Source organism: Stegastes partitus, unplaced genomic scaffold, assembly GCF_000690725.1.
Source record: "Stegastes partitus isolate 25-593 unplaced genomic scaffold, Stegastes_partitus-1.0.2 Scaffold660, whole genome shotgun sequence".
Lineage (NCBI taxonomy): Eukaryota > Metazoa > Chordata > Actinopteri > Pomacentridae > Stegastes > Stegastes partitus.
This window is the reverse complement of record NW_007578391.1, coordinates 178,843-197,407: the sequence shown is the minus strand read 5'-3', so window position 1 is coordinate 197,407 and position 18,565 is coordinate 178,843. Positions and strand designations below refer to the sequence as shown.

General features: G+C 44.0%; 1 protein-coding gene across 1 annotated transcript in view; it reads left to right on the top strand.

Annotated features, from left to right (window-relative positions):
- Positions 1 to 17,498, top strand: part of trpm4a (transient receptor potential cation channel, subfamily M, member 4a) — a 27,046-nt gene extending 9,548 nt beyond the window's left edge. Inside the window, exons 4-28 of the mRNA XM_008290221.1 lie at positions 254 to 434; positions 983 to 1,152; positions 1,224 to 1,401; positions 2,407 to 2,471; positions 2,683 to 2,934; positions 4,026 to 4,128; positions 5,641 to 5,759; positions 6,328 to 6,630; positions 6,911 to 7,012; positions 7,668 to 7,796; positions 7,921 to 8,050; positions 8,500 to 8,645; positions 9,576 to 9,688; positions 9,910 to 10,020; positions 10,106 to 10,152; positions 11,967 to 12,199; positions 12,295 to 12,410; positions 12,505 to 12,637; positions 12,844 to 13,018; positions 13,380 to 13,545; positions 13,662 to 13,843; positions 14,574 to 14,706; positions 16,054 to 16,126; positions 16,401 to 16,494; positions 16,597 to 17,498. Coding sequence (XP_008288443.1) covers positions 254 to 434; positions 983 to 1,152; positions 1,224 to 1,401; positions 2,407 to 2,471; positions 2,683 to 2,934; positions 4,026 to 4,128; positions 5,641 to 5,759; positions 6,328 to 6,630; positions 6,911 to 7,012; positions 7,668 to 7,796; positions 7,921 to 8,050; positions 8,500 to 8,645; positions 9,576 to 9,688; positions 9,910 to 10,020; positions 10,106 to 10,152; positions 11,967 to 12,199; positions 12,295 to 12,410; positions 12,505 to 12,637; positions 12,844 to 13,018; positions 13,380 to 13,545; positions 13,662 to 13,843; positions 14,574 to 14,706; positions 16,054 to 16,126; positions 16,401 to 16,494; positions 16,597 to 16,634 — 3,492 coding nt within the window. The 3' untranslated portion in view covers positions 16,635 to 17,498. The remainder of the gene's footprint in view (positions 1 to 253; positions 435 to 982; positions 1,153 to 1,223; positions 1,402 to 2,406; positions 2,472 to 2,682; positions 2,935 to 4,025; positions 4,129 to 5,640; positions 5,760 to 6,327; positions 6,631 to 6,910; positions 7,013 to 7,667; positions 7,797 to 7,920; positions 8,051 to 8,499; positions 8,646 to 9,575; positions 9,689 to 9,909; positions 10,021 to 10,105; positions 10,153 to 11,966; positions 12,200 to 12,294; positions 12,411 to 12,504; positions 12,638 to 12,843; positions 13,019 to 13,379; positions 13,546 to 13,661; positions 13,844 to 14,573; positions 14,707 to 16,053; positions 16,127 to 16,400; positions 16,495 to 16,596) is intronic.
- The last annotated feature ends 1,067 nt before the right edge of the window (positions 17,499 to 18,565 follow it).

Here is an 18,565-nt window from a genome sequence, read left to right as displayed (position 1 = left end):
ATATACAGTTCAAACCAGAACCCTAACCCTAACACACTGAGGTGTACAGTTCATGCAGCCTGTGTTGTGCAGATCTTATAGAAAAGGACGCTGGTGAAAAGTGTTAGTCTTAAACAGATAACGTCAGATCACATAATCTGTATTTTTATAATAATAATAACAACTAAAACAGTGTGAATCATAAATTGTGGCGTTTGTCGCCCGCTACGTCTCTGAATCAGCCGCCTAACCCGCCTCCCTCTGCTGATTCCAGTTCCTGCGGCTGTCCTGTGACACCCCCCCTCAGATCGTCTACACCCTGATGACGGCCCACTGGGGGCTGCCTTCGCCCAACCTGGTGGTGTCGGTGGTGGGCGGCGAAGGCCACGAGAAGCTCAAGACGTGGGTGAGGGACGTGCTGAGGAACGGGCTGGTGAGAGCTGCACAGAGCACAGGTAGGAACGCCTGGAGCACCGTTACAGGAACCTGAGAGGAAGAAACTCTGCTTCTATTTTGTCTTGTAGGTCTGAGAGAGACTTAAGTCTTGCACATAAGTTCGTTGCAAAATACATGATGGAAGCATCTCTTCCAGGTTTTAGGTCATTTTAATCTCTCGTCTGTCAAAGCAAGCAAAGCAGGAAAGAAAATGATCTGACGCTGATGCTTTATGGTTTGAAACAAATCTGTAGCGTCAGTAGTTAAAATGTTGATTCGACTTCAGACTCTAACTGGTCTGGAATCAGGGAGTTTTCACAGCAGATGTTTTTATTAATCACACTAGAACAGTGTTGCTCGTAGCAGTTCAAGGCTTCAGAGTTATATCTGATTATTATCTCCAATCAGTCAGGTCATTTCTAAAGTTCTTTTCAAAGTATTTTAAAGACCAACAAATGAATTGAACGCAAGTCAAGAATCGAGACGCCTTTGAGTCGGAAAAACTGCAGTTTATTCATCTGCTGCTGTATTTCTGTTTCATGGCTCTGTGGTTCTGGTTCTGCTCCAGGGGCCTGGATCCTGACGGGGGGTCTGAGGGAAGGCGTGGCCCGCTGCATCGGGGAGGCGGTGAGGGACCACAGTGCCGCCGCTCCGGCTCTCTGCCACAAGAAAGTGATCGCCGTGGGCCTGGCTCCGTGGGGTTTGGTGCACAACCGGCAGCAGCTGGTCAACCCCCAGGTACCGATCCGTCCTCAGGTGTGTGCAGGTGACGTGTGACGGCTCCTGACTCTCGTGTCGTTCCTCTGAAGGGCAGTTTTCCGGCTCGGTATTACGTGCAGAACACGACGCGTGACTCCTGCTGCCTGGACAACAACTGCCAGGCGTTCCTCCTGGTGGATGATGGGAGCGTCGGCCGGCGGGGCGGGGAGACGCCCTTTCGCGCCAGTCTGGAGGACTACATTTCCCATCAGCGCACCGGCATCTGGGGTGAGACAGTTTCCTGCAGTTCTTAACTGTTAATCAGAATCAGAACCGACTTTATTGGCCAAGTTCATACACGTGGACCTTAACTCTCTGTGGACGGCAATCAGAAAAAGAAAAGAAGGGTGAAAGTTGAGACACGATTTATAAATAATCGTGTATAGTTGTGTTTATTTCTCTAACCTTTGTTTATTGTACTCTGGTAGAGCCATTTCCTTCAGGATGAATAAAGTTTATCTTATCTTAAAATTAAACACATTTTCATGTAAGTCATGAGAGACATAACTTGTCCAAGCTCTTGTGTGGTTTCAGCAGAAAAGTCCAGTTCCTATCATTTACACGTACATTTATATTAATACCAAATATGCATTTTATGCCTCCGTGAAGCAACACAGAGATGGAATTCATTGTAAAGAAGTCCTAGTTTGGTGCAACTGATGCTGAGTTCAACATTTAGTTTGTCCCAGTCATGAAGTAAAAGGAAAAATAGTTTTTGTTGTTGCTGTCAGCGGCTCAACCAAACTCAATGTCAAGATTTTGAAGCTCTTTGCTGGTTTTGTTTACTGGGCTTCTGTTCTTTCTTCTTATTAAGCTTCACACGACTTGACAGAACATTGACTGAGTGAGAGGAATGTCTGAAGGCAACTTGTGAGAAAAGTACGCCTCCTCATAAACGTGTCCTGCTTAAGTACCTGCAAAATCAGGAAATGCTGAAACTCAGCCGACAGAAAATAGAAGTTCCCGTGAGAACAGAAGCGTCGGATTTACAGTATTTGTGGGCTCGGTGTTATAAGTAACACTCGAGTGTTTGAGGCAGTCACTGAAGGAGCTCCAGACCGAGGCTCAAGTAGCCGACTCTGGAGCGTCAGAGCTGGACGTGGGAGAGGAGACCACTTAGCCTGATAAATAAAGGCCAGAGCAAAGAAAAACACTGTTGTACACTCGCTACAGTCAGAAAGTATTTCTGATTTTTCTTTTCTTGTCTTCTACCTTGTTGTCTGGCTGCTCCAGGCAGTGGCAGCATTGAGATCCCAGTGCTCTGCATGCTGATCTCAGGAGATGCCAGAATGCTGGAGGTGAGGAAACTTAAATACTCACACACTCACCTGGTCTGTTGTTTTTCCGCCTGTTCATTGGTTCAGGTGACAAACAGACGTTCACCTTACTGACTATATCCTTCCTTATGGATCATGTTTGTCGCTGCTGGCTTTGTGGCTGTTCGGCGGCCGACACCCTGAATACATACGAGTCACGGGGTAAATTCTGTGTACATTTCTTCCCGCTCAGAGATTAGACGCGTCCCTGAGGAAAGCCACGCCCTGGCTGGTTCTTGCTGGTTCTGGTCCAGCTGCAGATCTTATCAATGAGCTGCTGGTGGATCTCCCCTCCGTCCCCCTCAGTCCCACCTCCCCTCCAGCAGAGGGCGAGTCGGCTGAGGGTCCGAGCCCAGAGCTCCGGGACCGTGTCCGAGAGAAGGTCCGGAGACAGTTTCCAGCCGAAGCAAAAGGTGACGCCGAGCTGGACAGACTGGTGGACAATGTGAGTCAAAATACTACAATACAGCATATACACAGAATAAAATAGTATTATGCATCATATACATACAATAACATTATGCATTTATATACCTACAATATAATAATAATATATATACAGCCGTCCTCAGATGTATTCACACCCTCCCATTAAAGAAGGAAAACAACAGCTTCAGTCACTGAAATAAGCTGAAACTGACAAAAGTCAGAATAAATAAAAAGAACATCATGACGTTGCTTTTGAATTGTGGTTCAACAGAAATATTAAAAAACAAAAAAACAAACAAGCAAACCAGCCTGATGGGACCCATAAACTAACATTTAGTTGAACAACCCTCTGAGCCAATCACAGCCATCAGGTGTTTCCTGTAACTCTCAGTCAGACTTCTGCACCTGTTGACAGGTGTTCTGGACCACTGCTCATTAGCAAAGGCCTCTCATTGGTCCAGGACAGTTTTGTTTGTTTTTTAAATTATTCTTTTCAAACAGAATTCAAAAGCAACGTCTCATTTCACTAAATTATATTTTAGCAAATTTTTATTTATTCTTACTTTTTTCAGTTTCCAGTTATTTGAGTGACTGTTGTGAGTTTTGCCTTTTCTTTAATGGAAGAGGATGAAGACATTTGAGGACGAATATATACACACATAGAATATAATAATATTTTACATTCATATGCATAGAGTAGAATAATAACAGACATGTATATACAAGCATTATAATATTATATATTGATATACATACAATATAATAAATTGTAAAAATGTATACATTCATATACATAGACTATAATAACGATATACATGCTGAACTTAACTCCTGCATCTGTTTCATTGCAAAGCTTCTCACAGTTCTCTGTTCATCTTCTAAGCTCCTCCACTGTCTCCTAGTTTTTAATACTCGGTTTCCTCACCGTGGCTTGTACTGCGATGAGCCTCTGACTTAACCTCTGAACAAGTATGATGCGACTGCATCCCCCACCTCACTGACCTACAGACAACCCAGAACTGTTCTGTTGGATCCGTCCAGAACGCGTCCTGGTTCTGTCGCAGTCCGACTTCTGCTGACTTCCTGTCATTACCTCTGTGTGTCCAGGCTCTGAGCATCTATCAGAACCGAGAGCTCATCACCGTCTTTCACGGAGAACAGGAGGGTTCTGACGACTTCGACACGGTTCTCCTCAAGGCGCTTGTTAGAGGTCAGTGAGAAATCAGATTGTTCTTGTGGTTCAGAACTCCACGGTAACGCTTTAATAAAAAGGCCGGTTTAAAGAGTAAAAAGAGCTTAAAAGCGGTCTTCTTTAGATTTGATTGCAGAGCACTAAACGGATCAGAACACCTCAAACAACAAGTGATGGCGAAAGAGCAATAAACAGCCAGGGGGTTTTCAGGATGGATGAAATTGCAGCGACAGCAGTTTTCTGGAGACGCTTTAGACAACAAATAATTAAAATGATTCAGAATTAATCGATAATTACCATAATTTCCGTACTATTGAGCGCACCTGAATATAAGCCGCACCCACTGACTTTACAAAGAAAACAAAATGTGTACATATGCAGGCCGTCTCTAAGCTGCAGGTGTCCACGTTGGAACATGAGATATTTACACAGAAAGATGTTTTAAACTTTTAATTAAATACATACCGGTGACAAACACAAATACCGTAAATGCTTTTTTTCCAAACAGTTCCTGTAACACGGCTGGTTAAGAAAACAAAAACTCCAGCAGCCTACCAGGAAAAGTCACTGATCGCTATCTTCATCTTCCTCCTGCCACTAAAGCCGCTGAAGTCTTCAGTGTTGGAGTTGAACAGCCTCAGAATCACTTCGTCACTTCCTCAGTCTGTCTGTCGTTGTCACTCTCAACGTCACTTTGGTCTCGAGCCAAATTCGTAAAACTCGTAAAAGTCCATTAATTAGCCGCATCGTTGTTTAAGCCGCAGCGCTTGAAGCGTGTGAAAGAAGTAGCGGCTTATAGTCCAGAGATTACGGTACATGTGCTGTTGCTTTTGTTGCATCGAGGTTGTGCTTGTGTGTCTGTAGCTCCAACCTGTTGGTTTTTCTTTATGCATAAACTCAAATACCTCAACTGACTAAACCAGGGGTGTCCAATCCTGGTCCTGGAGAGCCCCTATCCAGCATGTTTTAGATGTTTCCCTCGTCCAACACACCTGATTGACATGATCAGGATCGTTATCAGGCTTCTGCAGAGCTTGATGAGCTGATCATTTGAATCAGGTGTGATGGAAGAAGGAAACATCTAAAACATGCAGGATAGGGGCTCTCCAGGACCAGGATTGGGCACCCCTGGACTAAACTATAATAAATCACTGCCATTTTCAAACATTTAACATTTTATTGACACCGATGTGCTCAGTTTTGTTCTGCAGTTTGTCTCAAACATTCAGCTGCACTTTAAGTCTTAAAAAGCATCTGCCGAGTCTGTTTGTTGCTGCTTCCTGTTCGTCTGTTTAGTGTGTTCAGTAACAACAAGAACCACTGAAGGCTCCTCGGTCTCGTCTACCAGCTTTTAAGCAGCGTGTCCAGTTGTTCGGTCACAAACGTCGTCGGTTAATTTCCCCACTTCACTGTAAATGAGTTTGTTCGAACGTCTCTCCAAAGTTTTTCTTGATGCCACGTTGTAATGTCCAGATGTGTAAGTTTGCTTTGTGTGTGTGTGTGTGTGTGTGTGTGTGTGTGTGTGTGAAGCGAGTAAGCGTGTGTCCAGTGAAGCCAGCGAATGCACCGAAGAGCTGAAGCTGGCCGTGGCCTGGAACCGAGTGGACATCGCGAAAACTGAGCTCTTCAACGGGGACATTCAGTGGAAGGTCAGAGACGTTACACAAATCAAACTATGCTATGAAAATAAATCAGTACAACATTTGGACAACACAAAATCAAAAGAGCCCTCCAGATATTCTAGGAAAGGTTAGAAAATTAGGAAAACATGCGTTTAGGATTCTCTGGCCTTCAGAAAATCAAAATATTCCCCAAACACACCCAAAGTCGCTGCATTGTTTTTAAAGACGTGCATCTGCAGTGTTACAAGATTATGGATAATACATATTTACATTTTTGAAGCACTTTCTTTTAACCGAAACTCAGTCAGGAGGTGTTTTATTCGTATGATGTACTGCAGCGTTGCCATATATGTCTGTCAAAGCTAGTTTTAACTAATATGAGCAGTATCGGAGGAAATACTACACAGTAAAAGTACCTTATTACCAATTAAACTCCTTTATTTCCCATAATGCGCCTCATAGCAGCTTTTGTCAGAACTCTGGTGTAAAACTCGCAGCTGAAACACACATTGATCAGTGCAGTGACTCAGCGAATCCTCGTCATGTGCAAGTGCTGTTATTGTTCTTTATAACAGGCGGAGCTTTCTGTTTTCAGTACGACGACCTCGAGGACTCCATGACCGACGCGCTCGTCAACGACAAGCCCCAGTTTGTGCGTCTGTTCTGTGAGAACGGTCTGAACATCCTGGACTACCTGACGTACCAGCGCTTGGAGAGCTTGTACCGCTCGCTGTCCGACAGCTCGCTGGCCTACATCCTCCTCCAGAGGCGTCTGAGCGAGAGGCAGAGCCTGGCCGGATCCCCTCCGAACCCGGAACCTTCTGGAGCAACGCCTCTGAAGAGTCCACTGAGCATGGTGACCGGACCGGCTTCGGCCATGGAGCTCAGCCTGTATGAGGTGAGGACGGCGGCGTTGTTCTGCTGCAGTGATCCAAAGTGACCAGAGTGAGCCTCACTGTGGGCAGAAACCTAAAGCATCACAGAACCTGAAGTGACCCACAGGAACAGAGATTCTTCAGTAAATACTCGGCTCTGTAGCTCTTTGCTTTATTTGCTAAATACTTTTTTTACATGTTAGGTTAAAGGCTACAGCAGGATTGGCACATGCACAGCAGAAAACACTTCAATCATTCAGAAAATGATGTATTTTCTAATGAATGAATGTTGTGATGCTGCAGGTCTCCCGTCTGCTGTGGGACCTGCTGGGCGACGTCTGTCAGCCTTTCTATTATGGACCTCTGGAGCTCAAACCCAAAACCAGCACCAGGAAGGCTCTGAAGGTGAGCGAGGAAGGAATCTACACAACATCCTCACAAATAGCAACACGCAGGAGACAGAGCTGTGGGAATCCTCTCCGAGGCTTTGGCTGTTAGAGATGTATAAAAAATCAGCGACTGTGGAGGAGATGAGCGGTTTAGACATTAACGGCTGTCTGTTGAGTTATTCTGAGGGGACAGTAGATGTACACCGACTGCTTCACATGGTAGCAAAGTGTCGTTTCTTCAGTGTCGTCCCATGAAAAGATATAATAAAATATTTGCAGAAATGGGGCACACTGTCCAATTATGTCATTTAAACATTTATATTTTAAACTGCTGAGACTGAAGGTGGTCTGCAGTGAAACCAGGTCTGCTCCACATGTTTGTTTTTGTTTTTGTTTTTAAAGATGCAAAGATTGCACTGCTGAATAATTATTGATCGGTCTGTCTGTGGCAACCTTTAGGCCAATCAGTTGATTATCATATGTTGTTATCGAGTGCATTTCTGGACATTTATAGCTGTTTTGGTGACACAAATAAATGTGCACATGTATAATCGTACTTTGCAGGTTTCTTTAATGACAGAAGAGAGAGTTTGTGTTTATAAGGGTTGGTTACTACCACTGAGACGGATGAACTTTACCTGAGCTGTTGTTGTATTTCTCTGCACCTTTAGCACGTCAACAAGCTGCTGCTGGGGGAGTGTCGGTACCGGAACCAGCGCTGCTCCTCTCCCTGGGAAGCCCTCTTCATCTGGGCCGTCCTGCAGAACCGCAGTGAAATGGCTGTTTACTTCTGGGAGATGGTGAGACTGATGAATAGTATTTCACAGTAAGAACACTGATGTTTCAGTTTGTTTATGTGAACAGATGACACAGTTGACACGTTTCCTTTCAGCTGGTGTTGGTTGTTGAATGTTTCCTCCTCAGGCGGGAGAGTCGGTGCTGAGCGCTCTGGGCGGCTGTAAGATGCTCAGGGAGCTGTCGAAGCTTGAAAGCGAGACGGAGAGTAAACTGGCCATGAAGGAACTGGCACAGAGGTTCGAGAACCTGGCCCAAGGTGAGTCTGACGACAAGCTGGTGCTTCTCTGATCAGACGTTACCTGTCCATTCATCACATACAGCAACACACTGGACGGTCAGTGAGACACACAAGCAGCCATGTGTGAGCAGTTTAGAGCAGGGGTCTCAAACTCCAGTCCTTGAGGGCCACAGTCCTGCATGTTTTAGATGTTTCCTTCTTCCAACACACCTGATTCAAATGATCAGCTCATCATCAAGCTCTGCAGAAGTCTGATAATGATCCTGATCATTTGAATCAGGTGTGTTGGAAGAAGGAAACATCTAAAACTTGCAGGATTGCGGCCCTCGAGGACCGGAGTTCGAGGCCCCTGGTTTAGAGGCTCCACTGAACATGAAGCTCGTTGTGTTGACCGGCTCAGGTAAAGACAATCTAACGTGTATTGTAATACGTACATAAAACCCTGTGTGTGTCGTGTTTGTGTCCAGATGTGTTCAGTGAGTGTTACCAGAACAGCGAGAGTCGCTCCTTCACGCTCCTGATCAGGAAGTCTCCGGTGTGGGGCGGAGCTACCTGCCTGCAGATGGCCACGGCGGCCGACGCTCGACTGTTCTTCAGCCACGATGGTGTTCAGGTACGGGTGTTCTGGTTCACTGTTGTGGAGCTGCCAACAACAGGTTTAACAAAGGGCTCTAGTGATTTATAAATGTGCTGCAGACACAGCAAACAAACAAACCGTACTGTAGGTTTTTATGAGGTTTTACTTTATGGCCAGTGAAGGTGATTCATATTCACATAATGCACATACAAAGTGAGTTCAACTAACCCTTTAACACCCAACTACCATACAGGCTGCTTGAACTTTTTTGGTTATTTTGGCTGTAAAACAGTCAGAACTCAAACTATGAGTGACTGCTTTGGCCCTTTTCTTCCCAGAATAACCTAAGCTTTAAGTTTCCAGTAAAAAAACTAAACAAAAAGCAGACTTGGACTTTTCAGGATTTTAATGAATTAGAAATTGAACGTGAAGAAAATGTTAGACAATAAAAATTGGAAATATGAACTATAATAAATATGTACAAAAAAGTTTTCGATTCGTGCTCGCTCAGTTTTCCTTATATTGTCACTGATCTTTACAAATATCCAGGCGTGTTTGGGCCTGTGTGGTCGATGGCAAGCACTTCCTGTCCAGTTAATATAAGATAAGCTAATAATCCTTTATTTCTCCCCACGCCGAGGGAATTAACATTGTTACAGCAGCAAAAATGTAAAAAAATTAAGAACAGAAGAACACAGCAGGACTGAACATATACATAATAACAATTATAATTTATATGATATATATGCAAAGGATGAAAAATGAAAATGAATAAATAAAGTGCAATGCAATCAGTGCAAAGTAGATGAATTTATAACTAGATCATTTGTTTATCTTGTTTGATTTGGGGGAAAAAATAACTTAAAACATCTACATTAATAATCACGTGTGGTTCCAAAAGCTAGCATTCAGATTTTTAATGAATTACTGTCATGCTAACGCGTCAACGTTGGCGCTGCTCTGTAGTCTCTGCTGTCTCAGATCTGGTGGGGCGACATGGACCGAAGCACCGAGGTCTGGAAGCTGATCCTCACCTTCTTCCTGCCTCCTGTCGTCTACACAAACCTCATCAGCTTCAGGTCAGCGTTGTGTTTTCATTGTGTGGCGTGAATTAGTTAGAATTACTTGATTTAATTGGGTTTAAAATAGTGCGTGCTGTCGCTTGATAGTCCATGGTTCTGAGACGAGAGTTTTAACCAATTTAACAATGTCAGAAACTTTTTTTTTTTCTCATTTTACTTCATTGTTTCATCAGTTCGACTGACGTAAACATGGCCGCTTGTGTGTGTTCGTGTTGCAGGGAACAAGAGGAGGACGTGAAGTCGGTGGGGAACCACAGAGACACCGACAGTCTGGATGGGAATGATGCCAACGACAACACCGTCCTCTCTCTGGCTGAGATCGTACAAACGTAAAGAGAAACACACATTCATAAAGCATGTTGTGTTGCCATGGCGTTCTTCTCAGTTTTGACCAATGATTCTCTGTGACCGCAGTAACGAAGACGCAGAGGAGTACAGGGCTCTGAAAGAAAACCTGGAAGGTAGGTTTGGATCACAGTTCTGCTGGTTTGACTGCATGTGGTGACTCTGCTGTTTGTTGTGCTTCACATATCTTTGTCTACATTTAAATCTTTGTCAGAAAAGAACAAACAGAAAGCACTTGTTTGTAGGATAAACGAGTGAATCAGCCTTGTTTGGTTGCTCTAAAGCAGAGGTGTCAAACTGCGGTCCTGGAGGGCCGCAATCCTGCATGTTTTAGATGTTTCCCTCTTCCAACACACCTGATTCAAATGATCAGCTCATCATCAAGCTCTGCAGAAGTCTGATAACGATCCTGATCATTTGAATCAGGTGTGTTGGAAGAGGGAAACATCTAAAACTTGCAGGATTGCGGCCCTCGAGGACCGGATGTCGACACCCCTGCTCTAAAGTGACGTCAGGCGGCTCGCTCCAGGTAGTTTTACACATTTTCACAAACTCAGAAAGTGGCTCAGAGATCCAAGTTGGAGGAGCAGTGGAGGACATGGACAAGAGGTACACGTGAAGGTCCGACTGATTTGAACTTAACGTCCACTTCTTACCCAACAAAAAGCCGCTTCTTGTCAACGAAGCAGGAAACTTTGGGCAGCTTGTTGCTCTGTGTTTGACAGAAACCTGGTTCATTCCAGCGGTGGTTTACTCAGAGCAAATAGCTACCAGGGAAAGTGGTGACAGAATTCTCTTTTACATTATTTAATGCAGAAAATACTGCAGCTTCAGCTTTGAAATGGGGTTCAGAAACTGCAAGTCACTTTGGGAACGTTGCTGCCTCACCCCAGTCGTATGAATGTCACACTGCACACCGTCAACAAAAACACCCAGACTCACTTCTTGTGGACTCTAACATTACATTTTTTTTTAATTTACCTTCAAAATGTAAAATCCAATGAAGTGTCCCACTAGGAGTAACTAAAAACTGGACCACTGCTGCTTTTTATAGATGCACAACAGTGTTTTTCAAGCATTTTTTAGTTTGCTGGGAGAATCTAACGAGCATGAACAAGCTTGAGCTGCTGAAGCTCTCCTCTGTCCTCCATCTACGACCTCAGCTTGAAAAAGAAGTCTCTTCTTCGTCCTTGTATTGTGGCAGTTCAGATTACTGCACTCCACAAGCACACAAGACAAAACAGTGACTGTCCCTGTATCTCGGCTATCTGCGGGGATCAGCAGCTTCCTGACAGGAAACGGTGGGTGAGGCTGGGAAAAAAGTCATTTCGGCTGCAGGGACAGTCGGCACTGAGTCTTCTCTCTCAGGAGAAGTTTCAATACAATACATCGAAATCCGACTCCCAAAGTCGATGCTCGTTCTTTTGTTTGCGCCACAACAGACACATTTGAGACGAACTGAATAGAATTTGGTTGTCAAAGCTCACCGTGTTCTCAAAACTTGATTTTAACTCAACAAGTCATCAACTAATTATGACAAAAAATCCCCAAGATGTCTTAGAGGGTGAAGTGATGTCATTTAGTATCCAAAAGGTCAAAGCTCACTGTGACTAGAATGTTGGTTTCCATCCCAACCCTGTAAACAGTAATACCAGTAATCATAAAAATGTCAGTAAATCCTGAGGCAGACATACTGTTGGGTTAGATTTTCCTAAAATACTCAAAGCAGCACCAAAAATTTGAAGTTTCTCCGGCTGTGACACACACTTTATGATGCCCGGACCTGCTTTTTAGGGCGAGTGAATGTCGAATGTGTACTAAATGACAGCCAGTGAGAATGTAAGCTAACATTTTGTTGATTCGATGTTCTGCTCCGTCCTCCCTTTGTGGGAATCCTTCCTGTTCCGACAGTTTCACTTCTTTCCTCCAGGTTCTGTTCCGTCCACCTCCAAGAGATCGTTCATTGTGTCGCGGTGGAGGCAGTTCTGGTTCGCTCCCGTCACCTCGTTCCTCGGCAACGTGCTCATGTACTTCCTGTTCCTTTGCCTGTTCGCCTACGTCCTGCTGGTGGACTTCAAGCCGCCGCCCCCGGACGGCCCCTCCACTCTGGAGTTTGTGCTTTACTTCTGGGTGTTCACCTTAGTCTGCGAGGAGATCCGGCAGGTCAGTTGTTAAGGCACGGAATAGTACAAACATAAGAAATGATAATGTTAAACACAATGTGCAGATCCAACATGTGTTCTCTCTGTGGTGGACAGAGCTTCTTTGTGGGCAGCACATTTGTCCTCCAGAGGATAAGAAACTACATCCAGGACGTGTGGAACAAGTGCGACCTCACAGCCATCGCTCTCTTCATTTTGGCTCTGTGCTGCAGGTGATTCTTCCTGTTAAAAATACTGCTTATTAGGATTATAGTGTACATACACATGGAGAACGAAGACCCGTAACTGGCTGCTTTTGTTTTCCAGAATGTTTCCCTGGTCGTATGACTTTGGCCGAGCCGTGATGGCTATAGATTATATGGTCTTCACGCTACGTCTGATCCACATCTTCGCCATCCACAAACAGCTCGGACCCAAGATTATCATTGTCGGCAAAATGGTGAGAGTATACAAAACGACCTCAAAGAACACGGAATGTTAACGGTTGCTGCCTATGAGGAGATGTGCTGCTGCTAATTCCAGCAATCTGTTCAGAGCTCAGACACATCCTGACCCACTGACTTTGTGTTTCAACGCTTCAGCATCTTGATCATCAACCCACACTAAGACTGATTCTCCAGCGTCGTCTCTCTGTGTTCCCTTCAGGTCAAAGATGTTTTCTTCTTCCTGTTTTTTCTGGCTGTTTGGCTCATGGCCTACGGAGTGGCCAATCAGGCGCTCCTCTACACCTATGATCCTCGCCCGAACTGGATATTTCGCCGAGTGTTCTACCGACCATATCTGCACATTTTTGGACAAATACCCATCAATGAAATGGACGGTGGGTGGTGTTTCCAGATCTGTCAGTTCAAGGTTCAAACCTCTCAGCTGTCATTTCTGTCAGCTCATCCCAGTTTTGTCAAATCAGTCATACACTTTTAAGACATAAGAATGACAGAATGTACTTGATAATACAATACAATGAAAGTACTTTAATGAAGCCTGTGTTGTACAAAATGACGCCAACCCTGATCATTGCGTAACTGAACCATTGACTCTTACAATATTTAAACACATAAACTAAACTCAGTTAATTTGACTTCACTGGTTTTTGCTGCCGTCGTTGTTAAAACAGACGTTCCTCTTTAAAGTCTTAAAGTTTCCTCACGAGATGTTTTTTACCTACGCTGGTCTCCTTTTAGCTGATAAATGGGAGGAAGCAAACTGTACAAACAACGCCGCAGAGATTGAAGCCGGAGCCGAGCCCTGTCTGAGCACCTACGCTAACTGGCTGGTTGTCATCCTCCTGGTCATCTACCTGCTGTTCACCAACATCGTACTGGTCAACCTGCTCATCGCCATGTTCAGGTACGTCTACACCTCCTGTGTTGTTCTACCGAGTCATCGTGGAGCATCTTGCACAGACACAAAGTCGTCTTAGCCTTGTGAATATATGTGACGAGATGTGAATCTGCTGTCCACAGCTACACCTTCTCCAAAGTACAGGAGCGCAGCGACACCTACTGGAAGTTTCAGCGTTACAACCTGATTGTGGAGTACCACGCACGGCCCTGCCTGGCTCCACCCTTCATCATCATCTCACACCTCCACCTGTTCATCAAGAGATACGTCCGCGGCATCACCTCCGTCAAAATCCAACACTTTGGTGAGAATGCTAGACGGTAGCTCTGACAGCGATCCAGGCTAAATCAGGCGTGTGGTCCATTTATAGACAGCTGCTCCAAAGTCATCTGATATGTTCATATCTGAGAGAAAACTGTCCTCTCACTCAGGTTAGAATCCGTTAACTTGCTTTAGGTTTAAGTTCAGTTGCTGATCAGTCTTGACCTACTGTAGTGAACACGAAGCTGAGACTGATAGAAAGGTTCCCGTTGGACCATTTTCTCTTTAGTCCAGCTCACACATAATCAATACTTCAAGTGTTGACCAACGACAGTTGTCAATAGTTGCTGAAATTACTTTTCTTCAAAGAAAAACACTTTTTTTTTCAACCTCTTTGTGTTTTGATGTCAGTGAAGTGTAAAAACTTGAAATGAACAATGAGGTAAACACATTCACATCCTGCCAACATACATGTTAAGCCATACTGAATACCAGCTGGTGCATCCCACATGTGTCCCAGTTGACGTTACTGGATCACGGTTCTGTTTGTGTCTGAGGCTCATTACCGAACCATTTCTGTCATATACTGAGCTTTAAGGAAAAACCTCTGAACATGAAGGTCAGAGGTCCTGTTCTTGGTACCAGCGTCGAACATAAAACTTTATTAAATACCAAAGGACATGTAATTCCACTCCGTCCTCCACATGTCTCCATGTACATGAGCTACATGTTTGTCCTCCTGCGGTTCACCGACTGATCTTCTCTTTCCTCAGCTCTGGACCTGCGCAGCAGGAAGGCCAGTCGACTCAACACATGGGAAGCCATCCAGAAAGAAAACCTCCTCTCAGCTCAGAACAAGCGGCAGAGGGAGAGCGACACGGCCCGACTCAAACACACGTCCATCAAGTCAGTTTCCTCAACTAGTCGTAGATAAAAGATTTACTAGAGCCGATGTCTCATTGAGGTTACAACTTTCCATTTAGGTTTTGTACAGTTAAATATGACTGGAATAGAAAAAGTAACTGGTGCTGGTGCTCATGTTAGTACTGGTACTGGTGCTGGTGCTGGTGTTGGTGTTGGTACTGGTACTGGTGCTGGTGCTGGTACTAGTCTGGGAAAGTGACTCCATCTAAAGATGTGATACTTTCTATTTTTTATTTTTGATGTTGTTTTCTGAATCAGCGGCGTGATGAGAAATAACTGCTAATTTCAGGCTTTATTCTTCATAGTTTCTGAGATTTTACCATTTAACCAGCCTCAAACTTCACTGAATGAATAAAATTGTGAAACAATCCGGTGGAGCAGAAATAGTTTTACTAACTGGATAATTTGAGATGGAATGACACGTTTTTGAGACTGTTTGCTGCAGTTTAAAGGTGGAGATGCTCAGCTGTGGCGTCGGCTGCTCGTTTCACTCAGGATCAGATTCAAAAGGACCAAAGTGGATTTTTACTGGAGGGGTGTTTAATTTTTTTCAAGGGTGATAAATGTTTGTATTCTGTCTCCATATTAAGACACAGACCAGACATGTAAACACGCCTTCTGCTGAGGTTTCACTGTTGGTTCTATGATCTTGTACATGATATGTAAGATACGTTGTTGTCATGAGGCTGTGACTTTGTGGATTCTTGTTTCTACGGCGTGAAAACTTAATTCTGACGCCAAACATTCTCCATCCAGAGAAATCTGCCTTCATTTGTATATGATGACAAATTTCCAGAAACTGCCGTAACTCGTGACGACTTCAGGCTAACAAGGTCAAAATAATACCAGACGCACGTGTCGGTATGAAGCATATTTGCTAATTCTCTTAACCAAGAGGAAACACTTTCTTGTAAATGTAATAACCTGCAGATATAAAACCACAGACACGTACAAAGCAGACGAACTGGACTCTGATGAGCTTTAAATTGGCCCATTAACATTCTGATGTCTTGTAAACTGTTAATCTTTTTACATGATGTTTAAAAATTCAACACTGTGAACCACAGATAGAACCTGATACAGATTTTCAGGACAGCGTTGGCTTTTTGAATATAATATTAATACTTAAAAGTAAAACAGAATTGGATTTTATTGCTTATGAATCCTTGTTCCAACTTCACTTTGCTGTTTCTCAGTTCAACTTTTCCATTTGCTGGTCTCACTATCAACCAGCTTGTGGCCTTTTTTTATCGACCAGTTTGCCGTGTTGAACGGAGCTCAGCTCATTCTGCAGCCAGTTTACAGTTTCTGTGTGTTTGCTGTCTGCAGGGTGGACAGCGTGCTGAAGCAGATGGCAGAGATCCGTGACCACGACCGAAGGCTGCGTTTGCTGGAGACAGAGGTCGGCAATCACACACCTGAATATTTATAGCTGCAAGCCACTACCTTTTATTTTAGTCAGAGTATGTGGAGAAAAAAAACCCTATAAATGAAGTTTTTCTGTTAAATCAAATTACAACAAATGTAGAGTTTATGTTGTCGAGGCCCTGCGTGCATGGCTGGATTGATGAGGTATGTTGGTGCGTGTTGGTGCGTGTTGGTGCTCGGTGTGTCTGGTTTCTGCAGCTGTTAGCGCTGCCTGCTCAGCTATCCTCTAACTATCTCTGTCCGCTCAGCTGGAGTACTGCTGCAGCGCCCTCTCCTGGATGGCCGAGGGTCTGTTGCAGAGCAACGTGATCAAAGCCAGCCGCCCTCCTCCACAGTTCAGAGGTAAAACCGTCAGCCGGTGCTTCATGGGGATGTTCAGGCCGAATGATTAATCTGGAAGTTTTTAAGTGTTGGGATTAACCGTTACTGTTTGTTCTGCTGTAGATCTTCCTCCCCTTTCTCCGAGCTCACAAACATCATAGGAAGCTTCCAGAGATCCCGACAGGTTGGAGCTGATCAGAACCTACACAATACTACGCAGGAGGTTTAAATGTTGTGCCTGATCGTACTGTTTCATCGTTCTAAAGACACTTCATTTGTTTTACACTGTATGTTGTTTAAGGTGTTTATTTTTCAGGACCAATGACATTTTGCATTAGAGGTATTTTTACTTCTCTTGTGCTTTTTTTTATTATTATTTTTATGGTAGGGCCAGCATACGTCTCCTTTAGCGTCCGTCAGGGTTTGATTCTGCCGCTGGAAGCTGCTGAACGTCACTCATGGAGCCTTTAAGGTGCATTAAAAAGAGCTCTGAGCCCCAGATGTCACCAGATGTTGTGCCTTTTTAAAATGACTGCTGACTGTGTAAGATGTTTATGAACATCATCATATGAGTTGTACGACCACAACCTGTTCCAGGGAATGCAACCTGCCTGCATTAAATTTGCACTAAATCGATATTTTCATGGAACCAACGACTTTGTGAAAGAACCCTTTTAGTCTCTTTGTTTTGCTTTTGGTTTATATTCCACCAACTGCTTTTTATCTGCTTATAAGTCCTGAGAGTCAAAGAACCCGTCTGGTGCCAATGACATTTTATTTGCCACGTTCATGTGTCCGTGTGGTGTTTTTATACGGTGGAAGACACGTGATGAGCCGAGTCGAGCAGCTGGAGCACTGCTGCCGTGGTAACTGTGGTGGTCCAGAGACTTTATTTACAGATGTGATATTTTCATACGGTTGCTTTGTTTTCTATGTTGTTTTCTTTGTAAACAGATGTGTGCAAATGGAACAAAGGTGTTGTCTTCTTGGTCCCATTTTCTCAATAAAGATTGTACAGAAAGGTTTCTAATGTGAAGTTTGTGCTGAATGGTTAAAAGTCGTGTTGATCTTGATTTACTCTCACTGAGCAGGAGCAACTGTGCACTCAAACTCTGAGGTACTAATGAATAATATTACTGAATATTCATTGAGCACCACTAAATATCGCTGCCAGTGTTTATATCAAGATCAGAAACGTAGGCCGCGTTTGCCGGGTAGTGAGCTCACCTGATCTTACTGTAGCTTTGTCCACAACTCTTGTCATGTTATTTTCTATAATAATGTTTTGGAAAGACTGGCTGAATATGAGTAAGCTTCATGCTAATCTAAAGCTACATCTGAATAAAACGGATAATCGCAAAACCAAATAGAACCAAATTGGGAGAGAAGTAAAGTCTAAGATAAAAGCAGCTCGTACAGACTCCAAACCATTGAGGACGAACTCTGAGAGCGCGTCGGCCTCTCTGGGATCGATAAAGTCTTTCTGATTCTGGTCGTAAACCTGCTCTGACTCAAGCTGCTCACAGCCAACAAAGTTTAGGACTTAATTTGGTAAAAACAGAGTTAAAGTCAAGTCAGACTGGACACTGACGCAGCAGGAGAAGAGCTGCTCCTTTATTATGACTTCAACACACACTGACACAATAACACACACTGACACAATAACACACACTGACACATTCTAACATACCAACACAGACACACTAACACTCCCTAAGGAGTGATTTTCCTCTTTAGACAGGGTTCCTTACTCTAACACACACAAACACACTAACACAGACACACACTAACATACACACACTAACACACTAGCACAGACACATTAACATACACACACAAACACACACACACACACACACACACACACACACACACACACACACACAGACCAGAAACACTAACACTCCCTAAGGAGTGATTTTCCTCTTTAGACAGGGTTCCTTACTCTAACACACACTAACACAGACACACTCTAACACACACTAACACAGACACACTCTAACACACACTAACACACGCTAGCACACACATATGCACACTTCTCTCGGTAGACAAGGTTCCTTAAACTAATACACACTTCTAACACACATTT